The sequence below is a fragment of the Poromitra crassiceps genome (assembly GCF_964638095.1).
Source record: "Poromitra crassiceps genome assembly, chromosome: 12".
In the NCBI taxonomy this organism is placed as follows: Eukaryota; Metazoa; Chordata; class Actinopteri; order Beryciformes; family Melamphaidae; genus Poromitra; species Poromitra crassiceps.
Genome location: NC_139632.1, coordinates 22,658,214 through 22,682,209, shown reverse-complemented (window position 1 = coordinate 22,682,209; position 23,996 = coordinate 22,658,214). Strand labels below are relative to the sequence as shown.

At 45.4% G+C, this 23,996-nt stretch overlaps 1 protein-coding gene across 1 annotated transcript; it reads right to left on the bottom strand.

Moving 5' to 3' along the window:
• Window positions 1–4,708: 4,708 nt before the first annotated feature.
• On the bottom strand, window positions 4,709–16,989 carry ndnf (neuron-derived neurotrophic factor). The gene is made up of 4 exons (XM_083647741.1): window positions 16,850–16,989; window positions 9,422–9,625; window positions 8,423–8,547; window positions 4,709–6,925 (listed from the first exon to the last, which is right to left on the bottom strand). Exons 2-4 carry the CDS (start codon window positions 9,622–9,624, stop codon window positions 5,529–5,531), a joined length of 1,725 nt encoding a protein of 574 aa, XP_083503867.1. The 5' UTR covers window position 9,625; window positions 16,850–16,989; the 3' UTR covers window positions 4,709–5,528.
• Window positions 16,990–23,996: the final 7,007 nt, after the last annotated feature.

Genomic DNA, 23,996 nt, shown 5'->3' with positions numbered 1-23,996 from the left:
GGAAATGTAGTAGGCAGGCACACTTGTATTCATCATGTTACAGTAATTCATTACTCCCTCTGAGACATGGTGGTACAGTTGTAGTGCTGTCGCCTCACAGCAAGAAGGTCCGGGGTTCGATTCGCGCCTGGGATGCTGTGGGCATTTGTCCCCCCCATGTCTTCAGTACCTACTGCCTAGGTGGGCTATCTCGCCAAAAGGGCCTTTCTGTGTGGAGTTTGCATGTTCTCCCTATGCTCCCCTGGGGTTCCTTCATCTAAGGACCTTCCATGAAAAACATGCAGAAGATCGTCCCCTGACCAGTGACAGCTGAGAGGAAGTTGGTCCCCGGGCGCTGTGAGGAAAAAAGCTGCCCACCTCTGCTGGCCTGAGGAAGGATGAGCCAGGATGGGAAAAATGCAGAGATTGAATTTCACCGGCCACTGTGTGTGTGTGTGTGTGTGTGTGTGTGTGTGTGTGTGTGTGTGTGTGTGTGTGTGTGTGTGTGTGTGTGTGTGTGTGTGTGTGTGTGTGTGTGTGTGTGTGTGTGTGTGTGTGTGTGTGTGGCTGGCTGCATGCATGTGTTGTGGTTGTGTGACAAATAAAGACGGGTTTGTCCGTCCAGTTCTCTTAGCTTTTGAACATACCCCATAGAGAAGTTTTTCTCTGCATGGAGGTTGAGGGTTTATGACCACATGACCAGATGTGCTGCTTACTGGATGACATAAATGCAGGGTGTGAGGACACTCCTCCTGAAGACTGCCAGGGTTGGATCAGACATTCAAGAAGATACTTTCCAAGATGCATCGCCAGAGAAGACATACCGTACAGCAGAGGGGGGGTTGACTACAACCCCCCTTTTTCCCCCCAACTTTTGTTTTTCAAACTTTATTTTTCTGATGTAAATGTAAATGACTATATATATATATATATATATATATATATATATATATATATATATATATATATATATATATATATATATATATATATATATATATATATATATATATACTGTATAGACAGACAGAGAGAGATAGAGAGAGAGAGAGAGAGAGAGAAGCAAATTGCTATATTTGATTCATTCTTGTTACAATCAAAGATCAAAGTTATTCTATAATGAAATACTGATTTATGTGAAATCATTCGAACTTCAAAGATCAAAGTTAATCATTTGTGTAATGCTGCTTGTTGTTATTGTTTTTTTTGTTTTTTTAGGTCTGTATGTTATGACGTACAATACGCTTTCTGAGTAAGAATAGTTGCCAGCATTGTGGTGGAAGGAGCTCATTTTGAGACATGTATGAAGTATTTTGGTGGTTGGAGTGATTTTCGGAGGTGAGATTAACTGTTTGGCCAAGATGCATCCTGGTAATGCAAACTGTATGAAGAGTTATGAAAAAGTGGTTTGAGTATTGACTGATGCAATGCAAAAATGTTAATATATGATTAAATGACAATCAGGGGCAGGCATTGTATGTTTCATTCCTTAAATGATTCTAATGGAGATGGGCTGAGACTGGCAGTGGCTGAGGGCCCCTGGTCGCTCTCCGCCCTGGGAATGGGCTCCTGGTCAGGATGGGTTTGGAAAGAAGCCCCAGACTGCTGCCTGGTCCTCTGCTAAATCACAGCTCCATGCAGCTGGTTTGGACCTGAGCCTCCACAGCCATCTCTCCCCTCAGCCACAAGAGTGGAATCATTTCCATCATCGTCGACTCTTCTTTACGTCCCTGCCCCGGCCTCCCTGCTCCCTGTGTGTGTGTGTGTGTGTGTGTGTGTGTGTGTGTGTGTGTGTGTATGTGTGTGTGCGTGCACGTGCCTGCATGCGTCCGCGCGTGTGTGTGTGTGTGCGTGCACGTGCCTGGGTGCGTCCGTGTGTGTGTGTGTGTGTGTGTGTGTGTGTGTGTGTGTGTGCGCGTGCGTGCGTCCGTGCGTCCGTGTGTGTGTGGGTTGGGGTGTGCTCATGTGTGAGATTTAAAAGCTCAAAGCATCATCATTTCATTACACACTGTTTGCTTTGGAGGGTTAGAAGACAGTGGCACCAGTGTAAGGCTGAATCATCTAATTTAATAACCACTCTTTGGTAGTACCTACCCCAGAGATGGCAGGAGCTCTTCATTCAATACTGAGCTTTTGACAGCAGAGTTTTTTCACCGTCTTCTCTTTGTTTCTGCTGTGGGATTTGAGGGTCTTTTCGGCGTGCTTGGTGGCAGCATGTGTCAGTCCGTTTCTCTGTTTGGATGCCTTTTAGCCTCTGCTTCTTTTTCACAATCTCTTTCCAAAAGTGTCACTCAGCTCCAAGCTGAGCAGCGAGCACATTCACACACAGACACACACAAAACACACTCACAAGTGGCAACTTCTGAAACCCTTTTGAAGTCCTGTCTCGCCTAAGCGAAATAACATTTAAAATCAACACAGATTTTCAAACTCTGTCGGCAGACCACAGCATCAATACCTATTTATTTTGATGGTTTTTAACGGCATCCATTTTCTTTCCTTGTCACTTGTCCCTTTGTGTAGGCCGCGCTCACACCAGCCTAACTTCTGACACCCGCCTAGTGAATTTGGGGGCTAGGCGTGTCATGCAAACCCTGAGCAGGAATCAAAGCCAGGTCTTGGGCACACAACTCTGATTACTCCACCACTTACCAAACGACTAGATGTCTGTCTCCACTCCTCACTCACTCTGCTCCATGTACACACACGCACGCACACAAGCACGCACGCACGCACGCACGCACGCACACACACACACACGCACACATACACACACACACACACACACACACACACACACACATACACACACACACTCACCCTGCTCCATGTACACACATACTGTATATACAAAACTCATACATCAAAGCCATGCGCTCATTACCACGCAAAAGATAAACAGAGACAGCTCTGTAGATGGTTAGCTCGGATAGAGGTTTCTGTGTGTGCGTGTGTGTGTGTGTGTGTGTGTGTGTGTGTGTGTTTTTCCTGAAGGAAAAGGAGTGTGTTGACTTTTTTCCATCCCTGGACCCCTCAGGTGACCAGAGGGCAGAGGATTCTTAAAGGGACACTTCACCGAAAAACAATATTGATTTATCTTACACATGATCTCACACGGTAAACAGATTTGCAGACATTCAGTTATTGAGAGTTGATTTGAGTTCAGTGATGTCATCAGGGCATCAAGGCACTGAATCATTGTGTACAGTCTTGTGATGACATCACTGGTCCACACTTAACTCAAGTCAACTCGCAATAACTGTCAAACTAAATGAATGCGTGCAAAACGGTTTACAGTTTTCGGATGTGTGTGAGATCATGCGCCACATAAAACTGCCTTCTTTTTTGATGAAGTGTCCCTTTAAAGGCAACGACTTCAGAACATATCTTATTGACTCCGTCCTTGCTGCCACTTTATTAGTGGCACTTTACAGCGCTCCATGACGCTCCCACAGCTGCCTGGAAGCTCCTCCACGTTATTCCAGGGCAACGGCAGGTTAATGGAAGCCAGGTGGAGCCTCCCCGCATTTCCTCTGACCAGGATGCTTTGATTGACAGCGAGCTGTGGAGAAGAATCGGGAGTGCATGGCTGCTCGGAATCGGGTCGTGATGGAAAGGTAGCGATTCACGAGGAACAGCTGTTTTCCTTGGCCACAACAGAGAGAGCTTTCCCATTCACCTGAGACTGTTCTTAATTGGGACGTGTCGATATGTGCGTTCATGTATATCTGGTTCTCCTCTTTGCTTATTTGCGGTTAAGTGTGTGTGTGTTGGTTAAATAGTAGGCTATTGCAAGTCACCCGATTCTCTAAAAAGGCGCTTTAAAGAAATATGGGTTCCAAATGTGGACAGAACAATGGTTTGACCTTTGTCTGACCCCTGTTCATTTTCTGGGTTTAATTATTCTGATAGGTGACAGTGTAGATGTTTCATCAATTAACCATGAGAATGCCTTGTGCAAAAGTTAGCTGATTTGATTAGTTGATAAATTAATATTTTCTTTAAGTGATAGAGAATGAAAGCACTCCATTCTAGCAATAAGCTAAAATAAATGATTTGTTCCAATAAAAATATCAGCATTGTGATTTGTCATAATAAAGTTAAATAAAGATACTTCATATCAAAACTGGCCCACCAGCCATCATGATCCTACATCTGTTACCGTCATAAGTATAACATGTATGAATAGGACATTTCCTAGACATTCTGTGGCTCAGTTGGTCATACATCATGGAGGTGATCAAAGTACAGAGCAGAAACAGCCATTTATAATTGTTATTATACAATATCAGGGGACCCTGCAGAACAAATTACCTCTAGAATTACAGCTGTAAAGAGCCAAAACACACTCGCAACTTTGATTAAATTTATGTTCTGCGTTTCTTGTGCGAGAAGGGTTTTCAGTAGGCCTTTGAAAAAAGCTAAAAGGGTCGTCGAACAGGGCCAAAGCAATGAACCCATAAAGGCGCTGAGATGCACTATTTTATGACTGTACATCTGTGACACAGTGATTGGAGTGAAAGAGGCTCTATGTTCTATAGTGGCTGAAACATGTGAGATCTTTTATAAAGTGGTTTAAAAATCACTCCAGTGAATAATTAATCCCTCAGAGTCAATCAGTCTTTCTGTGAGTCACAAACCATTCGTGGGATCAAGTTATCATTTCATTTAATCACTCTCAAGTATCAAGTTCTGCCTATGTGGCCATAATAATTTAGCCCTCCCAGTCTATAAACACAACATGCATGTGTGTGTGCCCTTTCATCTCCAAGCCATGATTGTGATGTTAACAGCTTGGCAGAAGAACATGACACCCAGGGTGACACAGGGATTACTTGTTCTATATTTAGTGTTTATGTACATGAATATTGGCAGGACAACTCTGTACATGTGACACACACAGTGATACAGTGATAATACACAGACCTCCAGCACAGAACACATTTACAGATGGGCTCTAGAGCAAAACACTGGCTGAGATACACAAGGGAATGTCTCGACTACGACAATTTCCTCATAGAATTGGAATTTCCTCGCAACAGTTATTATCGTCATCAATAAAAACAATCAAAAAAAGTAAGGCAAAAAGTATAAAATAATTTAAATCCCTCCTAAAACGTACTGAATATGCAGTGAGAGAACTATACAATGCGGGTAGCTACTGTATCTCCTCCGGTGATTTGAAACTGAAGGAAGGAACAAACAAATATGACAGACAGAAGCAAATGTCATGCAGCAACAGAGAAACAACACAAGATGAGAAATGATCTTCTTTGAAGTTCTGCCTCCCTGATGGCCACAGGATGTAGAGACCTCAGGCCTGGCGACGAAGCACCGCTTGCTGCGGGTCACCCAGACGAGCCACGATGAAATGTAAACATAAATATACAGGTTGATATCTCTCTCTACAAACAGTTCAGTCACTGCCACAGGCCCATCAGCTGTGTGAGTAGTCAGTCTGTATACACTCCTTAGTAGAATATCACTTAGAGTTAAATAAACTTATTTAATATATATATTTATAATAGATTTATTCTTTGCAGAGTCATTTAGCAGTATTTCCTTGTTTTCACCAGTTTGCTCTGGTATTTGACGGAGTGCCCGCTGTGGCCGACCACATAAACGTCCAGCAAGTAGGTCTTGCCTGGCTCCAGCCCTGTGATGGTCTCTGTAGTCACAGCCTTCTGCAGGTTCGGGCTGTGGAAGTACTTGCACAGGACCTTTTCTGACTTCCTGCGGCTCTCTGGCCCAGCGCACTGGTTCTGTTCGCGACGCCGCTGCTCCTCGCCGTAAGTCTCAGCCACCTCCTTGCGGTAAATGCAGTACTTGTTGCGGTCCTGCGTGCCCAGCCAGGCCACGGTGGCGGAGGAGCAGGTGCGCAGCTTGTCGAAGGCCTTGATGCGCGTGTCCTCGGGAAGCGAGGGGAAGGGCTGCTTGCTGCTGGGTCGTGTGGTGGCGAGCACCTTCAGGGTGGACGCCCCTTTCCTGCTGCCTCGCAAACGGATCAGGTACTTGGCCTTTGGCTTGCCCCGCAGCTGGAACTGCCGTACGCCCTCCACGTTCTGGGAGAGCAGCAGCTTGCCGTCGCGCCTCACCTGCACCTGCACCGCGTCCAGACACGTGTGGACGAACAGAGTGACCCTCTGGTGGGACGAGACGGGAGCGAAGCGCAGGAACTTGCTGCCCTTCCTCTTGATGAAGACGTCGGACACTTTGCCATCCTTCAGCTCCACCGTCTTCTGACGAGCTTCCTCTTTGGTGCGGGCGAACGTGCCCACGTACGCTGTGCTGGTGTTGGTGGCAGTGTTCACAGCAAACACGTCAAAGTAGTACTGCGTGTCTGGTTTCAGGTCCGACACCGTGAAAATATTCTTATTGCCAATACACACCTTGAGAATGTCTGAGGCTTTGGGCTTGGCTGTGTAGGCCCGCCAGATCTTGTTGCTTGTCAGGCCACGGTCCTTGCCAAAATCATTGTCAGAGGGGACAAAACCAAAGTGGGCAAAGTCAAACGGGCTGAAGTCTCTGCCGGGCTTGGGAGCCAGCATGAAGGCGTCATCGGCGCTGATCTTAGCTTCAGCAGCACACATGCTCTTGAAGTTGTGCTCCTTGTTGATGACGACGCAGTACTGGACGGGCTGGCCCATCAAAGAGCCTGTGGGCGTAGGCTTCCAGGCCAGGGTGACGGTGGTGCGACCCAGCGCCGTCACGTCCACCCGAGGGTCGTAGGGCAGCTCTGGGTAGGGCTGGTCGGACTCTGGAGTGGTGGTGGCGTACACCTTGAAGTTGCTGTCTTTCTCTGTGGACAGCAGTTCCAACTGGTAGAGACCAGAAGGCGTGCTGGTGGCCACATAGGACTCCACATCATTGCCCTTATAGGTGAAGAGCTCTGTCCCCTCATCGACTGTCACCTGCTGCTTCTGCTGGTCCAGAGGTTCAGGCTCTCCTGGAAGACAAACAGGCACAACATAAGCACTTTCCATAGCACTGCTTCCAAATGGGCCTACATTGATATGACCAAGATTCATTATCTTTACAGATTTTTATTGAAAATTCCATTTGGCCTGAGATGAGAAATAATTTCCACGGGTGCTAAAAATGACCTGTTTAATGTGTTGATGCTGGTGAGGTCATGACGAAGCCTCACGGACGATTAGCCTCTCACAAGCCAGCCATGTTTTCACTCTAAACATCCCCTAAGATCACAGGCCGGTATTGACTTGGTCTTTCCGGGGAAGCTGTGCTACAAAGAGGTGCCTTGTAGCTTCTACACGAGGAAGACAGGCTAAGGTCTTACTGCCGCTGAGCAAGAAACCATAATATTATGTTTGTCAACCAGAGAGTGGGCTCAGTGGTGTACTAAAAATTAATGCTCAAAGATCTGCTCCCAGATGACACATTTAGGAAAAAGAGAAGCAAAGACAGGAAGAGACTAAGAAGTTTCTCTGGAGTTACAGTTCACTATGAACTATGGCTGACAGCGCCATGTCATTCCACCTATGTGAAGTCACGCTTCCACCTTTGGCACCGATTTTCATCTTTTGATTTTTGTGTGCAAATTTGTCATTATGCTTCAACTTAGTGAGGAATTCTCTTCACTTGACTCTAGGTACATGTCTTGAACAATATAATCCCCCAATAAATCATTTTGTAATATTTGATTTGACAAGGTTAGACACACACAGACAAACGCACGCACGCACACACGCACACACGAACGCACACAGCTGCACGTGCATTCACATTCAAATATATGCTCACGTCACACATAGGCTACATGTGCTGTAAACCACAGATTTATTCGTCTGGCATGATTGGGTCTGATCTTTTGTGTTGAAAGGAGCCTGTCTCCAGATGGAGAAAAAGTATGAGTGTGTGAGCTAGAAAGAAAGAAAGAAAGAAAGAAAGAAAGAAAGAAAGAAAGAAAGAAAGAAAGAAAGAAAGAAAGACAGAAAGAAAGACAGACAGATAGGTAGGCAGACAGACAGACAGACAGACACACACACACACACACACACAGACAGACAGACAGACACACAGACACACACACACACACACACACACACACACACACACACACACACACACACACACACAGACAGATAGGTAGACAGACGGACAGACAGACAGAGCAGCAGGAGTTGTCTTCAGAAGAGCAGCAGAGCCTAAGTAAAGGGATGTAATAGCTTTGATTCAGCAGGCTGAGTAGAGCAGGGCCCTCCTCTAAAATTATAGACGTCACTTTGGTCAAGCCAGACATCATAAGTGGTCAGACTAGACACTACGACTGTGACTTAATTAAAACCCACCAAAACACAAAACCTAACATCACTGTGTACTGTGCGTAGGTTAATTGTGTGTGTGTGTGGGGGGGGGGGGGGGGTAGTGATATTTTCACATAACATGTGATTAACCTCTTCCACCACTGCCTAATGTACTTTACCTGATCCCTCTCCGCTGGCCTCCTCTGGCAGCTCCTGCAGAGTGAGTTTCCACTCCAGAGGAGCGTCACAAGGCGTCACAGTCACAGACAGGGGCGTGTTGTCCTCCTCCACAACAAAGTAGTACCTGTCAGAATAAGATTTAAAGGCGATATGAGCACCGCATACTCACTTTGACTCATATCGTACTTTTAAGTGATCCAAGATGAAGCAAGCACACATCAGAGCAAGTTGCCTGAGCGTATTATTATGCTACAGCATGCAGAGATGTTATTGAAAGCATTGACCTTGGTCTCTCTCGCTCTCAACCGACAGACACTCAATTACATGAACACGACTTTCTCATCAATTATTTATTTTCGCTTCAAGATAATAGTTCATGTTACAGCGCAACATCTGATGTTTCCTATCTGTTTACAGTAAGTGCCCATCAACAAGTTCAATGTTTTCCTCGCTGATTGCTATGGCTCGGTCAGCAGATCCAGTGGAAGTACTAGAAAATCACTGAGGAGCATTTCGCCTGTGGGCATTTACCTTCATGATGGCATGGTGATGTTTTCTCCCCAAATGTACTTGGCTATTTCCCCCATGCTGTCCCATTTGTTGCTACACCCCCTCTGCCAATCTGGGGAGAGCCGTACACTAGCACATGCTTCTTCCAATATATGTGCAGTCGCCAGCCACTTCTTTTCACCTGACAGCGAGGAGTTTCACCGGCAGGACGTAGCATGCGGGAGGATCACGCTGTTCCCCCCAGTTCAGACAGCCCGACCGACCAGAGGAGGCGCTAGTGCAGCGACCAGGACTCATACCCCACCGGTTTCCCACCCGCAGACATGGCCAATTGTCTCTGTAGGAACGTCTGATCAAGGTACCGCTGCCGGGAATTGAACCCTGGTCTCCCTGGTGGTTATGCTTTTACCTCTACACGACCCAGATGCCACACTAAGATAAGATGTATCTAGTGAAACTGATTCAGAGACTGTCTGGGAAAGGGTCACCTTTTGGGCGTGTCTCTGAACAGGTAGCCACTGATCTCCGCTCCATCCGGTATGACGGACGAGTCGTGGAATAGCGCCTTGTCTCTGATCTGCATCTGGAACAGGCCTTCGTCTCGCGTGGGCAGCTTCTGGGCCACAGCACCCAGGCCCAGCAGCACCAGGACCACCGCACTCCAGCCCTCTGCTCCTTTACACCACCTCATCCTGGAAAATACAGAAGAACCAGTGAAATCTCACTCACAGTATGACACAACCAGGGGAACATAAGCAGGGTTATCATCGTTTTAAAATTTGCATCAGCTGTTGTTTTGGTTCGGATTTATTTTCCTAATAGGGTTTCAGGTTCAGTTTTGTTTTAGTGAGATGTGGGGGGGTTTCAGTGTCATTTCCATTTTTCAATCATTTTTGTTTTATATTCTTTATATTGTTTAATATTGTGTTTTCTTTTATTTTGAGTTTGAATTTAATACTCAATACTTTGATGGTTTGACTCGAGAAGAATGTGTGCAAAGCGCCTACGGTATTTTATGTGTTCAATATTCAAATAAAAATACATAAGTATGGAGGAATCTCTGCATTTCTCTCTCCTACCCTCCTTTTGCATTTTGGCATCGACTTAAAAGACTACACGCTATGCTTTTATGTCAGCTAGAATTGGCAACAGAGGTTCTAGTTTCAGTATAGAGTTTAGAATTTCTATATTATGTTTCTATATATAGAGTTTTGCTTTATTATTTTTTTTGTTTCGTTTAATGGTGCTAAATTATGTTTTCATACAAGTTGCAGAAGCTTAGCATCTCTGAGAGAGAGAGAGAGAGAGAGAGAGAGAGAGAGAGAGAGAGAGAGAGAGAGAGAGAGAGAGAGAGAGAGAGAGAGAGAATGTAAGGGACACCAAAAAGGGTCTCCAGGCCACAGAGAGGGGGGAGAGATTAGATTGAAACGAGGATGTGTGGAGGAATAGAGATTGCTGGAAGCTCCAGGGAGCCATACCATTTCATAGAAAGCTATATGAAAAATGTGGAGTGATATATAGATATAGGATGTGGCTCAGGTGACTAGGTGCAGCTGACCGTGGCTGAGAGCCTCTCACGTATCGCCTGTCTATTGATTTGGCCCCATTGATTGCAGCTGATGGGAATGGCAAATCCCTGGTGATTTAATCAGCATAATGACGGCAGATTAGCCAGATACTTTACTGCCATTTACTGCAAGAGAGATGGTGTCCTTTTAATGACCCCTCTCTCCCTCTCCCTTTCTCCGCTCGCCCTTCCTTGTCTTTCTCTCTTCCCCTTGATCACATTTTTCCATCAACAAATACAGCTAATCTCTCTCTCATTCACACGTGAGCCCATATAATGCACAGCCCAGCCCTCCCTTTCCCTATCCGTCCTGTCCAACGCGTTCCCAGGGGCGCAGCTATGGGTGGGCCTGGCTGGGCCTAGGCCCACTGGCCCACCCACTTCTTGCCTAGGCCCATCCAATCACAAGAACCTCCTCTACGTCTGTGGCCGACATTACTGCCTTTCAGAGGCTGTAGCGGGCCTCCACTGGTACCAAGGATGTCATGCTAGCTTGTCGGGAAGAAGGCTAAATAACGTTCCAAAGTTTGGCTACATTTTGGTGAAGGAAAAACTGGCATGGTCATTTTGAAAGGGGTCCCTTGACCTCTCACCTCAGGATATCTGAATGAGAATGGGTTCTATGGGTACCCACGAGTCTCCCCTTTACAGACATGCCCACTTTATGCTAAGCCCATGCAGTTCAGTTCAGTTCAGTTTGCCTTAGCACTATGATGGGCCGTGGGCATTCCCATGCAGTTTTCGGCAAGAAAGGTTTTTTGCATGCAGTATTCTATTGTATTTGAATTTTTTCCATACTGGGGTACCTAAACAGTCTTGGAATTGCATAAATTGGGTATGACTGTAAAGCTGATACTCTTATTGATCAATCAGGCCAATTGTATTCATGTGTGATTATGTTATTCCCAATATTAGCCATTCCATTGTAGTGTGACCATTTTCTGACATTTGACTTCACTGTATAAAATGACCTATTGTGACCTCTAGGATAGGACCGCCTCATGAAACTTTACAACCACAAACGAGTGCGGTGTGTGTGTGAGATTATTCGGCAGCTGTGCCAGGCTGTTATGACGATCTGTTGGGTCTGACAGGCGCATCTGAATAAGCTCACCGAGCATTCTGTATGGAATGAATTGTGTGGCCCATCCACTTTTATTCAGGCCCACCTGCAACTTCATTTCTGGCTACGCCCCTGCGCGTTCCCTCCGCCCTTCCCTCGCTGTAGAGACAGATAAGTCAAACCAGAGGGAGCCAGGCCTGGACGTACCGCCGCACTACAAACATGCCTTCATTACTACATTATCGTCCTTTAAAAAAACGCAGGCCAGAGAAAAGCCCTTGACAGCTCCTGTCAGTGTCTCCGTCTCCGCCGTTGTCGGAGGCCAGCCTCCCGTCACGTCACGCGGCCAGACTTCAGAGAGCAGAGGAAAGCCATGTAAGTGGTACTTTGAGGTTTGACTCACAGGGAGAGGAGATCCTTATCTGCTCGGCTTGTCTCATTCCACTTCAGAAGCGTGTCGGTCGGAACAAAGACATGTCTATTAATACTCAAGACAGCGCCGAGGTGGTGTGTACGTCGCTGCTCAGAGCCCTCTTTCATTCTGTCCCCAAACACAGACACAGAGAGGCCCCCGTCCCCGGCTGCTCCATCGGGCCCACGCAATGGCACTGGCTAACATGTTGATGTCATTAGATATAATGTCTGCTATCACTCATACCGTAAGAGTTTCATACATGTTCTTGCCTAGTTTTGGACGCTTGGGATGTGTGGCTTGTGCGTCTCCAGCGTGTCTCTCATGTGCTCTCCACATGCATGACTGATTTAAAACCAACCTGACAATATTTTCACTTATGCCACCTGCACTAAATGCTATACATTCCCTGATGAGCCTGTGTCTGCCCTGTGCAACAGCACACACTACACATAGCCATATGGACTTGGATGGGTTGGGTTATAACAGCTCACAGTATACATAGTCATACAGACTTGGATGGGACAGCTCACAGTACACATAGTCATACGGACTCGGATGGATCTGCTTATATATACAGGCCTGCACCATTCTCATGCCACAAAGTTCCCTAACCAAAATAAAACATCAAAAAAGCGGCATCTGGAACAAATAAAGCCTAATGTTTAATTAGAATGAGGAAGAATGTATGATCGTAATTTGGGGGAAGATAATTTTAAGGCAAGGTCACCCACAATCGTGTCAACTTTGTTTTGCTGCTGCTTTCTATTTATTTATTTATGTATGTATGTATACTTTTTTGTTGTTTCACTTTAGCTAGAACTTTGTTCGAGACCCTTTGGGTGAAAACAGTCATATGTTCTAACTGGAAGGTTGTGGAATCTAGAGGTCTGTGTAATGGGATTACAGGCAGAATGCAGTGGTCTAGACTGAACCTCTCTGATGGAGGAAAATAGTGATGATCTTTCTTCCCACGGCTGTCACCTAAAAATGCCTACATCATCAATTAATGTTAAAAAAAAAGATGAAAAGAAAAAAGAACTAGAAAATGACTCCAAATCATTCTGTAATGATTTGCATGTTTCTTTACAGCCTGTCAATTTTCAGATACATTTAGTGATGTTAAAACCCCCTTCATGTTAAATTCCTGTGTGATTATAATAGTTGAGTACTTGAAGATTGGAATGCCATCATGTAAATTTCTACTATAACAACTTTGACCTTGGTCACATTCAGGACCATTACAAGCAAAATGGGATATTATGTACAAAGCCAAAACAAAATAGTTCACACTATGCCTTTACACTTCACATGTCCCAGATGGATGCAATCTTTTCAATGACATCAATCAACTGGCTAATTAAAATCATTTTCAATCCACTGATCAGATTAAAGCAAAATCCTAAAGAATACAATTACTCCTGATCGACCACTCAACATAATTCACATAACAAAGGTAAAATGAAGTGATCATTCAACATGTCTGCTCTGTGTGTGTGTGTGTGTGTGTGTGTGTGTGTGTGTGTGTGTGTGTGTGTGTGTGTGTGTGTGTGTGTGTGTGCATTTCCAGCAGCCAATGTGAAGTAAAGAACACATCGAGTATAAGCGAATGATCACCATGTATGGAGGGGTTTCTGAACAAAGCGGAGCGGCTTGGTCTCATCCCAATCAGTTAGCATGTGTGCACGTCTGCTCGTGCATGTGCATCAGTGCAATGGTTCTCAATGTGGGGTCCGGGGACCACTGAGGGGTCCTTTTGGGGGTTCCAGGAGGCCCCACTCCCCAGCAAACGGATGAATTGTTCAACTTCAGCATTATTTAATTTACGATAAGTTAACACAGTTAGGAAATGTCAAATGAAGAATGCCTACAAAACAGTCATGGAGTTCTTGACCAAATCTAATCTGACAGTAAAAAATATTCTCAGATTTGGGTCCAAGAGACAAAAACCTCGTCAATGGGGGTATGTGGCTCTCATGTGGACTAAATGAGGGTCGGCGTATGAAAAAGGTTGAGAATCTCTGCACGAGTGTGTGAGCACCACACTAACCCTGACCTTCCCTTTCTCCCCTCACTTTATTGAAGCGCTCTCTCTCCTCCCCTCCAGCTCCTTGTCAGGACGGATAAGCCTCCTGCCTGCTGCCACATGGAGCTCGTTAACAGAACGGGAGGGAATAAAAGACACTTTAATTTCAACACAAATAAAGAGACATTTCGGATTCCACCCAACAAGACGCCTGGCAGGGCTCACAGGACCTGGAGCCTCCGTGTGTTTTCTTAAAGGAACTCTGAAGGCAGATTTACGGTAGGTCTTCAGTAGCAAGCTCCATCACCGCTGTCACTTCAGGGCCAACGTGGGGATTGGACTGAGTGGAGGATATGCGGCTGAGAGTGCCAAGGATGGAACCACACTGGACCTGGACCTATTCTATAGGCAGGCCAAACCAAAGCAAAGCAGGTCTGGTGCTCTTGGAGAGCCAAACATCTCATTAATGAATTGGTAGAGACTGTGGTAAGGGCTCGAATCCAAGACTCAAGATTCTATCTGGTGTGTGTGTGTGTATGTATGTGTGTGTGTGTGTGTGTGTGTGTGTGTGTGTGTGTGTGTCCAAAACCATCACATTCCTCTCCTCCACACTGAGTATAAGTCTAAATCATCACTCAGGACCTGTCTCCTCGCCATCCACAACATCACTCACAGTTTGAGTTTCTGAACTATCCACATCATCAGACCACAAAGACATGTTGGCACAATAGCACGAGGGGAAGGAGAGCCCAGTTTCCCTCTCAGCCCCTCTTCTTTACAGCCCATCTCCGGAGCGTGCGTTTAGCACTGCGACCTGGAATGCTTGTGTCAGTTGGGAGAGCGGGTCAGGTCGCAGGGGCAACTTTCTATGAGGAAAAATGAGCCATTCAGATGAAGAGGAGGGGCACCTCTGACTGATGCGTGCTCTGCATTGCTCGCATTGTGGCTGCCGAGGGTGATCATACACACAGGTTCTCAAACTTCTTCACGTCAAGGATGTCTAAACTGACACAAATTAAACCACGTCGGACCCCCATTTGATAAGATTTTGTCCCAGGGTCCCCCATCTGATAAGATTTGAGCTTTTATCTTTTATTACAGAAAGTGTATGAAACCTGTGACCAAAATAGTCATACATTCTGTCATTGTGTCACTTATGGATAGAATTATAGTCAACGTAGGCTATACATTCCGCTTTTTGCTGGGGACCCCCTGGAGCCTCCTCAAGGACCCCTGGGGGTCCCCGGACCTCACTTTTGAAACCCCTGGATTAGGCTACAACACCGAATGGCCCATGGGAAAGTCATCCACCCACTGCCCATCATCAAGGATAAGCAGCATCGTGGGAAATGAGTCAATCATGATCCGTAGGTGCTGGGCAGAGGGAGCACAGACAGAAGCCCTGTTCAGCAGCCAGGCTGAGGGCACTGCTTGTGTCCATCTAGGCAGCATAATGAGGGGCTTTGCACAGTGAATGTGCCGGGGGACCGGGAGTGGGTGTGGATATGATGAATAATTTAACAAGGAAATAAAAACGTGTCACCATGTCCTTAATCTTCCACCAATGACTCTGGAGGTGACATCCAGTCCGGACAAAGGCATCGCGGAGGAGACTGTAGGGCAGGCTATATAGCCTAGGTCCTACACCGCAGCCTGTCACTTCTCTGGACGCGATTGGCTATAGCAACACTGGCGGAATTCTTTCAGCCCGGAGTTTTCATATGCAAATCACGGTTTAGTTACGGTATGCAACGCAGACCTTCCCATTTTAAGACTTTTGTTCATGATTCATTCTCCTGAGAAAGTAGAAGGGAGGCAGTGTGGCTTCACCCTGCTACTAAATACAGTTATTCAAATTCCCATCCCGAGTCTGTCTCTCATTAAATACTCGAGTCTGAAGGGAAAAACATGGGTCTCACATAATGTACTGGATGGAGGAAATACAACTCCCAAAATAAACTAAAATACTAATCTGCCTTGAACAAAATAAATAAACACAATAGAATAAAATAAAATAAAATTAGGCAATAGAAAATAAAATATATCCTAAATTTCAATGAAAGCCAGTGGGAATTAGACCTGCAATAGATTGAATAAACGGTATCATAGCCTATTGCTGCCTATAACCCCGTTTAGTGCAGGTGCGTAAAGCCATGGGTGACAAGGGGAAACAACCTCCACTAAATTACACTGCAACTCACAGCCATGCAAGGTTTTCACTTCACATCCGCAGCTCCACAATCAATCAAAAGCATAGATTGAGAGAATAGCCCACATAGCGCACTGGGCATTAGAAATGGGGGCGAGCCGAGGAGGACGCATATTGATGAATCGCGTCTGGTGGCTTTATTGGGTGCTCTGTCACCCCTGGGAGCATGGGAACGTATAGGAGCACAAAGCGAGGGGATTTTCAGCACTCCGGCTAAAGTTCATCAGTTTCGCTGGGAGTCTTCGTCGCCACCGTGCCGTGCGCTGTAACACAGCCCAAACCAAAGAGTCTAAAATTAAAAGAGCATGCGAGTTGGGGCTTGATTGAAATGTGTTTGAAACTTTTAACTTCCCGGAGTTGTAAACCGCAAAACCTCTTCCCCTCTCTCTCTCTGGCAGCCGTTTCAAAGGCAAGACTGCTTCACTCTGTTTTTATTTGGAGCTTTTATCCAGAGTCAAAATAAAAGCTTCAGAAAAGTTGAGGAAAATATTGAAAGTTAGTTTTCTTCCCATCAGCCTACCGCCGTTATACGGTAATTTAACAGAAGCCCGCTAAATCAGTGTCAGAGGCGCACACGCACATGCCGTAATACGCAAGATCACACGAAAAATAGACAAACGTTCAAGCAGGCAGTCTTACCTTGTGGACTATGAAACGACGAAGTTGTCTGAAGTATGGTGCTGCTTGCTTTCAAAACAACTCTGATATCGATCGCCACAATAAATAAAAACCTTACTAAACTAAAGGAAATTTGATTTAAAAGAAAATTCAAATAGCAAGTTGTCCTCTTCAGTGTCCAATAGTTTCCTCAGTTCAGTTCTGCTGTAGGAGCCTATCAATTAGGCGGCTGCTCTGGTGCGTGTTGGCAGTTTTCTTGCGGATTTAACTCTGCTCTAGTGTGTATGAGTGGGGTGAATGTGTATGAGTGGGTATCCTGAGTGCTGGCAGTGCGTCCCTCCCCTGCCGCGCTGCTGCTATTGAAACCTCGACTGGATTGGAGGCAAACTGGTGCGAACTTCTTCCCTGCGCTCTCTGTAGGAAGACTCCAAGAAACAGCCTAGTAATAAGAGTGGAACCAACCAGCCCACTCCTTCAGCCCACCACAGCCCCTACAAATCAAACCCAAGGCAAGCAGGGACCATGCCACAATCACTCCCTGCTTTGGTTTGCCTGGCAGTGACTTGCTTTCTTTATGAATGAAAAACTTCTAACAGACACACAGCCTATAAAACTTCAAATATTTTAAGTGTTTGGCTTCTTTTTTAAGTTTGGCAAGAATTCACACACAAAAATCTGATTTTTAATTATTCTTCGGATTAGTTTGAGTAGACCAGGCTAAGTGCTGCTGAGAAAACACACATTGCCTCTGCCACAAATCCAGCCAGTGCATAAATCTCTGTCATTCTAAGAGAAGGGGATCCCCCACATACTTTTTATTTGGTAGCCTAGCTGTTTACTGTGATGCGCCATGGAAATTATTACTTTGGGCACTAGCATCCTTTCAAAGTCACGCAACCCTCGGGGCGACATTTGTGTGTAGGCAAGTTTTATCATGGGCCCAGATAGCTGGGTTTGCAAAACATGATCATTCCTCTGCCTCCTCCCCATGCACAGAGACTTTGATGCTGGGGGGACTGGAGCAGCATTTTTTTTATTAGGTGGAATGTGCCCTTCAGAGCTGATCAACTGGAAATTCCCATGGGGGGACATTCATGTTCTTGTCTTCTTGTCTGTTCTGAGCTGAAACCCATAGAAGTCAATATTTATCCAAGATAAGATGCATTGACTGAGCGAATTCTGTCTCTGAAGTGAATTGCCCTGAATTTATGACTTGATGGGTCCATGTCTGATGAGTAGGCAATCTAGACTGAGGATGCTGCTGTTTCCTGCTGTTTGCTCTCCAGGGGGGCCGCCTACCATGCATCTTACTTCTGTTGCTGTAGCCTTTTACACACGAACGGGAGCAGGTTGCATTGTAAATAACATCTCAACCTACAATCTAGCCTATATAGGCCTACATATAGGCTACATGACATAGGCTTACATGAAAGGTTTTGTTCCAAAATTAGGCTAGAAAGGCTATTCGACCTTTGACATGTTACATAGCTAGGCCTACACAAAACATTCATGACAAAATTGCACCTTGCAAATTAAGTCATCAGTTGTAAAAAGATAATACATTCACAGACATTTCAGAAATAATGAACAACGGACGGGTGCTGTGATTTATTTTCCCCAAATCGATTGTGAATAGGATACAGCTCTTCAGACATTTTCAACCATTCATTTGCAGGGGCCTAATAGCAGATCTATGGGTCGGTAGACAAGTGATAGTGAGAGTCTGGACAAAGTGTTGGTACAACAGCGGCATCTAGCGTCTGTTGGTATAAGGCCACCTGGGATAGTATATTGGAGAGCAGCAGTGTGGCTGCAGGACTGCAATATACAGAGCAAATGGACTTACAATGAAAATAAAAAGGTGGGATTCTGCACCACTATTACTGATTTGACCAACACTGCTTCAGGGTCAAGTAGGTGAGTGTTCATGTTTAATAATAAAAACCAGAGGGTTTGCCAAATCAGTAGCCTAATGTGTTGGGAGTGAGAGAGGGCTTAAACTCTCACAGTTATTCTCCAGGGGAAGTTGAAAGAAACCTTGAAAGCACATGTCTTCAGACTAAAATAGATAAGGAAATGGGATTGAGACCCATTCCAGATTAGTGTCCTTCACACAGGGTCACATAGCTACTCCAGATTAGAATATCATTATCTCTTTTTATTAGACATTTCAATCCATAAGCATGAGTTGGCGCTATCTATTATAAGGGAGCAAGTGGGCAATGTTTGTTTGTTTGTTTCAATTTTTGTCCCACTGATGATGTCATTGGGAGGCATTGTGACATCACTGATGATGTCATCAGTGATGTCATAAGACTGATGATGTCATCAGTGATGTCATAAGAGCAAAATCATCATCATAGGCACTGATGTCAACTTGAAGGGGGCGCGCACACACACACACCTGCACACATGTAAACTTAAAGGCAATAACATTTTGTGAGCAACAAAAAAAAAACACACGCACGTGCGCGCCAATAGAGCAGGCGAGGCCACGCTGCAGGCGAGGCCGCGCAGCGGCCGAGCTGGGTATGCGAGCTGCAGGGCCAACTCGGCGAGCTGCAGGGCGGGCAAGCCCGCACAGTGGGCGAGCGTAGAAATCGAGCACGCATAGTGCACAAGATGCCTAGTAATGTATAAAGCAGCCAGAAGCATTCTATACCTGTGCACACACGTGCACACACACACAAACGTGCACACACACACACACACACTCATACACACACACACACACACACACACACACACACACACACACACACACACACACACACACCAATACACACACAGCATTTCCTTATGGGCGGGTAACGATGCCTGGGATGATGATTAGGCGGCTGTGACTTTCACATCCTTGGGATTAAAATAGATGCCAAATTGAATCTGCTCTAGCCACGCCACCAATCTCTGAAAACCAATCCACTCTAGGGATATGTATACTCACAATAACACACACACACACACACACACACACACACACACACACACACACACACAATGCACACACCCAAGCTACATGCCAGAACCTTGAAAATGTATCCACACCAGGGACAATTTAGTACAGATGGAGGGAGGAGGGGAGTAACGGAGGAGGAAAGCGCTCCTGTAATGGTGATCCCTCTGCACTACTTGGGCTCCAGCACAGGGACAAAACAGTTTGTTTTAAAGATTCACAGAAGAAAGTTTACACAAAACACAACGATTTCTGAACCTTTATTCATCTAGGGGGAAAGTCAGCTGAGTACACACACGCTCTCTTCCAGTAAAGCCCTGTTTCACATGCACACCGATGCACAACATTCACACCTGGGAATTTACTGTCTGTCAATGAGCAGCTCCACAGGGGCAGTTGGGGGTCAAGTGCCTTGCTCAAAGGCAGCTCGATGATATTGTTGAGGGAGGGAAAGCACGGCTCATTCATTTACATCATGCACATTTTTCCAGCAGATTGAAACCAGTGACCTTCCAGCTGCCTCCACTTCAGAATTGTATTAAAATATAAACCTCACAATGCAAAAGCAATGCAATACAAAATGTTACAATGCAAATAGACATCCAGAGACTAGTATTTGCCATTCATTCAGATAGTCAAAAGTCCAAATACTATATAGTGTGCAGTGGTGAGAACCGAAGATTTGTGTTGGGAATGCAAGGTTGCTTAAGTGTTCTCAAAGTGGGGTCCTTGAGGGAGTTCCAAGGGGTCCCCCAGCAAAAGGGATCATTTATTTTCACTAGAATTCCAAGTGCTACAGAATGTATGACTATTTAGGGTTTCATACACTTTCTGTAATAAAACATCTAAAAGTGTGAGCCCAATATTCAGATAATGTTGTGACATAAAAACTATACAATCTTTTTGCGTCATTAAGCCATAATAAATAGGCTATAACATTCAACTCTACACCTGCTGAAGTGGCAGAAACTCATTTAATCCAGATTCAGTTTACCAGTGCTCTGATACAATCAAAGGTTAACTGAGTGAGTTTCGAGAGAATTAGCCCAGTAAAGCAGCAGTGATGAATGAGTCGTTATCAGTTTGAAACGTGGTATCAGAGACGTGATGATTATGGGTTGTGGTGTTTGCTCTTGGACATAAAGTCAATCATTGAGCCAACCTTCTCCATACAGAATCTGAGTATTAGGCAATAACATCAGGTCTAAAACCATTTTTACATTGTTCTCTGCAATTTTTTCCCAATTCATTCACTTTTTTCATTCAATTCAATTCAAAATACGTTGTTAGTCCCCTGAGGGGCAATTTAAGGCAGGTATGTTGCAAACAAATAGTTCATTCATACACATTTAAGAAATAAAAAGAGAAAAGACAAAATACAGATGACAATGTTAGAGCAAGGATTAATGGCAGCGGCCCGTCTACAAGCTGGCCTCATAAGACTAAGTAAGTAAGACTCGTTGCTTTGCACTGGCCTCAGTCGCTTTGCTTTGGCGTCTACAGCTGGCCTCATAAGACTAAAGTAAGACTCCTTGCTTTGCGCTGGCCTCAGTCGCTTTGCTTTGGGCGATGCTGTAATGCTGTCGCAGTCTGAGCGATCTCCTTACACCTCCCCAGCGGCTCAGGTAATCCACTAATGCAGGGAGGAGGGAATGTAATATCTTATTGGAGTGAAATGCATTCATACGATTGTGAGCCTGGGCCTGGAAGGTGTAATCTGCATCTCTCACATCACATTCATTTAAGGTCATCAGAGCTGCAGCGTGCCACAATGAAGAGGTTGGAGGTTTCTCTTGGCGTGGCCGGTCCACCTACTATTCAGTTCATCATTAACTCAGCAGAGCTAAGAGCCTGGCCCACGCAAACATCTCCTCTGTAAACAGTTCTTACTATCCCTTTTCCTGTCGCCTCTGTGTGTGAGGGAGGGGGAATTTGGGGGGGGGGGGGGGGTGCGGCACTGGGCAGGCATTAGAAACAATGTGTGAACTCTGACCTTGCTGAAGTCGGCGGATACTAGCCATTTCTTCTAGTGACACCAGTCCAAAATACCTCGTCTCCACACTTAGTGGAGCAGATTAAAGGTATACTATGCAACTATTTAAATAAAAATATTATATACGCTCAGACAAACATTTTCCCTCTAAAACATCACTTCTGGCCCATTAGAATTGTCTGACAGTTTTATGTGCAGAGATGCTGCCCCCTGCCTGTATTTTTGTTCTTTGACATTGCTTTGCTGTGTTCTGTGTTTGTGTGGTTGAGGGAGGTTGACATTAAATGGGAAGGGCTTACATTTTCCCCCTGATAGTTTCACAGCGGTTATCATCATCATCATCATCATCATCATCATATAAAATTGAGTAAGTGGGATCTGTCTGTCTTTCTGTCTGCGATTTTGGTCCCACATTGTGAGATTTGTGACCAGTAATGATGTCACTGAAGATGTCACAATGTCTATGACATCATCAGTGATGTCACTCGAGCACTTGATGATGTCATCTGTAGTGGTCACGGCGGAGTGCAGACTCAACTTTTCTCTCACTACTGATCACTCACTGATGTAATCAGTGATGCAAAGTTGAGCAATTATGCGCTGAGTGATGTCACTCGAGCACTCCATGATGTGATCAGTGATGGTCACTCGAGCAATTGCGATGTCATCAGTGATGCGAAGTTGCCAATAGAGCAGGCATTTTGTATTAGAAATGTACAGAAAATTTACATTTTATATTTGCACGGGGAGCAATCCTTTGGTTACTATTGAATACCCATAAGAAGATATGACTAAATAAATAAATAAAATAAATTCAGTATATTTGATCTACTAAATACCCTATTTTTATATAGATAGAAAATCTTGCTGTAAACTATTTACATACATTTTTGCTAAAACAATAAATAGCTATGAAAAATGGGAGTCAAGGTGAGGACAGGAAATCAACGGTCGCCCAGCCAGCAGGTAGTCTAGGGCACACAGGGGACACTTCATTCTGATGGACAAATTGCATACACAATTTGAGGACCAACAGTTATGTTATATGAAAATGTGCATGTATAATCAACTAACCTATGCTCTGGGTCTAATCTTCACATCTGCATCTGCAGCTACACAGTGCTGTGCTAGCAAGACCAAAGCTGTAGCATTTGCACTCCACGGCATTCAAGTCTGCATCCACACCTCTGCCACACCTATCTTGATCCAGCCCTAGTCGGAAGGACTTTGTGCTTCTGATTGACAAAGTAATGATTGGTCCATATGCATCCAGCCTGGTAGGCAGCACGCGTTACTTGCTGGAGTACAGCAAGCCTGGTAGGCAGCATGGTTTACCTGCTGGAGTAGAGCAGCTTGAGTAGGAGGGATGGCTTCCTTCCTACAGTATGGCCTCTGCTTCTGAGCAAACATGTCCAGCAAAGTTTTCCAAGATCTTCATGTCGGCATAATCTATTGTTCATTGATAATGGCTGAGTTTGAGGAAAACATCAGAAGCCTTGTTATAAACATCCCAGGTTTGCCATGCAGTCTTTGATAAAGCCACAAATGCCATAAATTGACAGTCCAAGTCAGTTTTGGTGGAGCATGAAGTCCTTCATCGCTTCCTCACCAGGGCTGGGTCGGCGCCGTGGTCCAGGAGCAGCACCTCATCCACCAGGTGAGAAGCCACATCACGGGTCAGAACGCCAGTGGCCTGGAGGAGCAGGCGGAAGCAGTCCAGGCAGTGACGAAACACGCTGATGTAGAGAGGAGACTGCCGGAGGGTGTGAGCAGTTCCGCTGGGGTTGACCCCGGCTTCCAGGAGGATCCGGACACAGTCCAGATTACCGCAACCCACGGCCCAGTAGAGTGGCATGCGGTCCCTCTCATCAGCTAGGTCTACCTGGGCTCCCTGGGTGATCAGGTGGGCCACACAGGCAGTGACCCCGCCTGGCTGCGAGCACCAGAGGGATGCCAACACGACACCAAACCCACTCATTGATACACCTTCTGAAGTGGTCTTCCTGCAGCCGGGTCCTCAGTTTGTCCAGGTCTCCTGCATGGGCGGCATCATGGAGCTACCAGTTGTCATGACCTGCTAGAGCCCCTATTCATTCAGGTCTGTCATTGTACCGCACCAACTGTGTGTGTAGTCCCAAACAGAAGGCTTTATGAAGGGACTAAAGTGTGTGTTACATTATGACATCATAACATAACATTATGACATCATAACATTATGACAT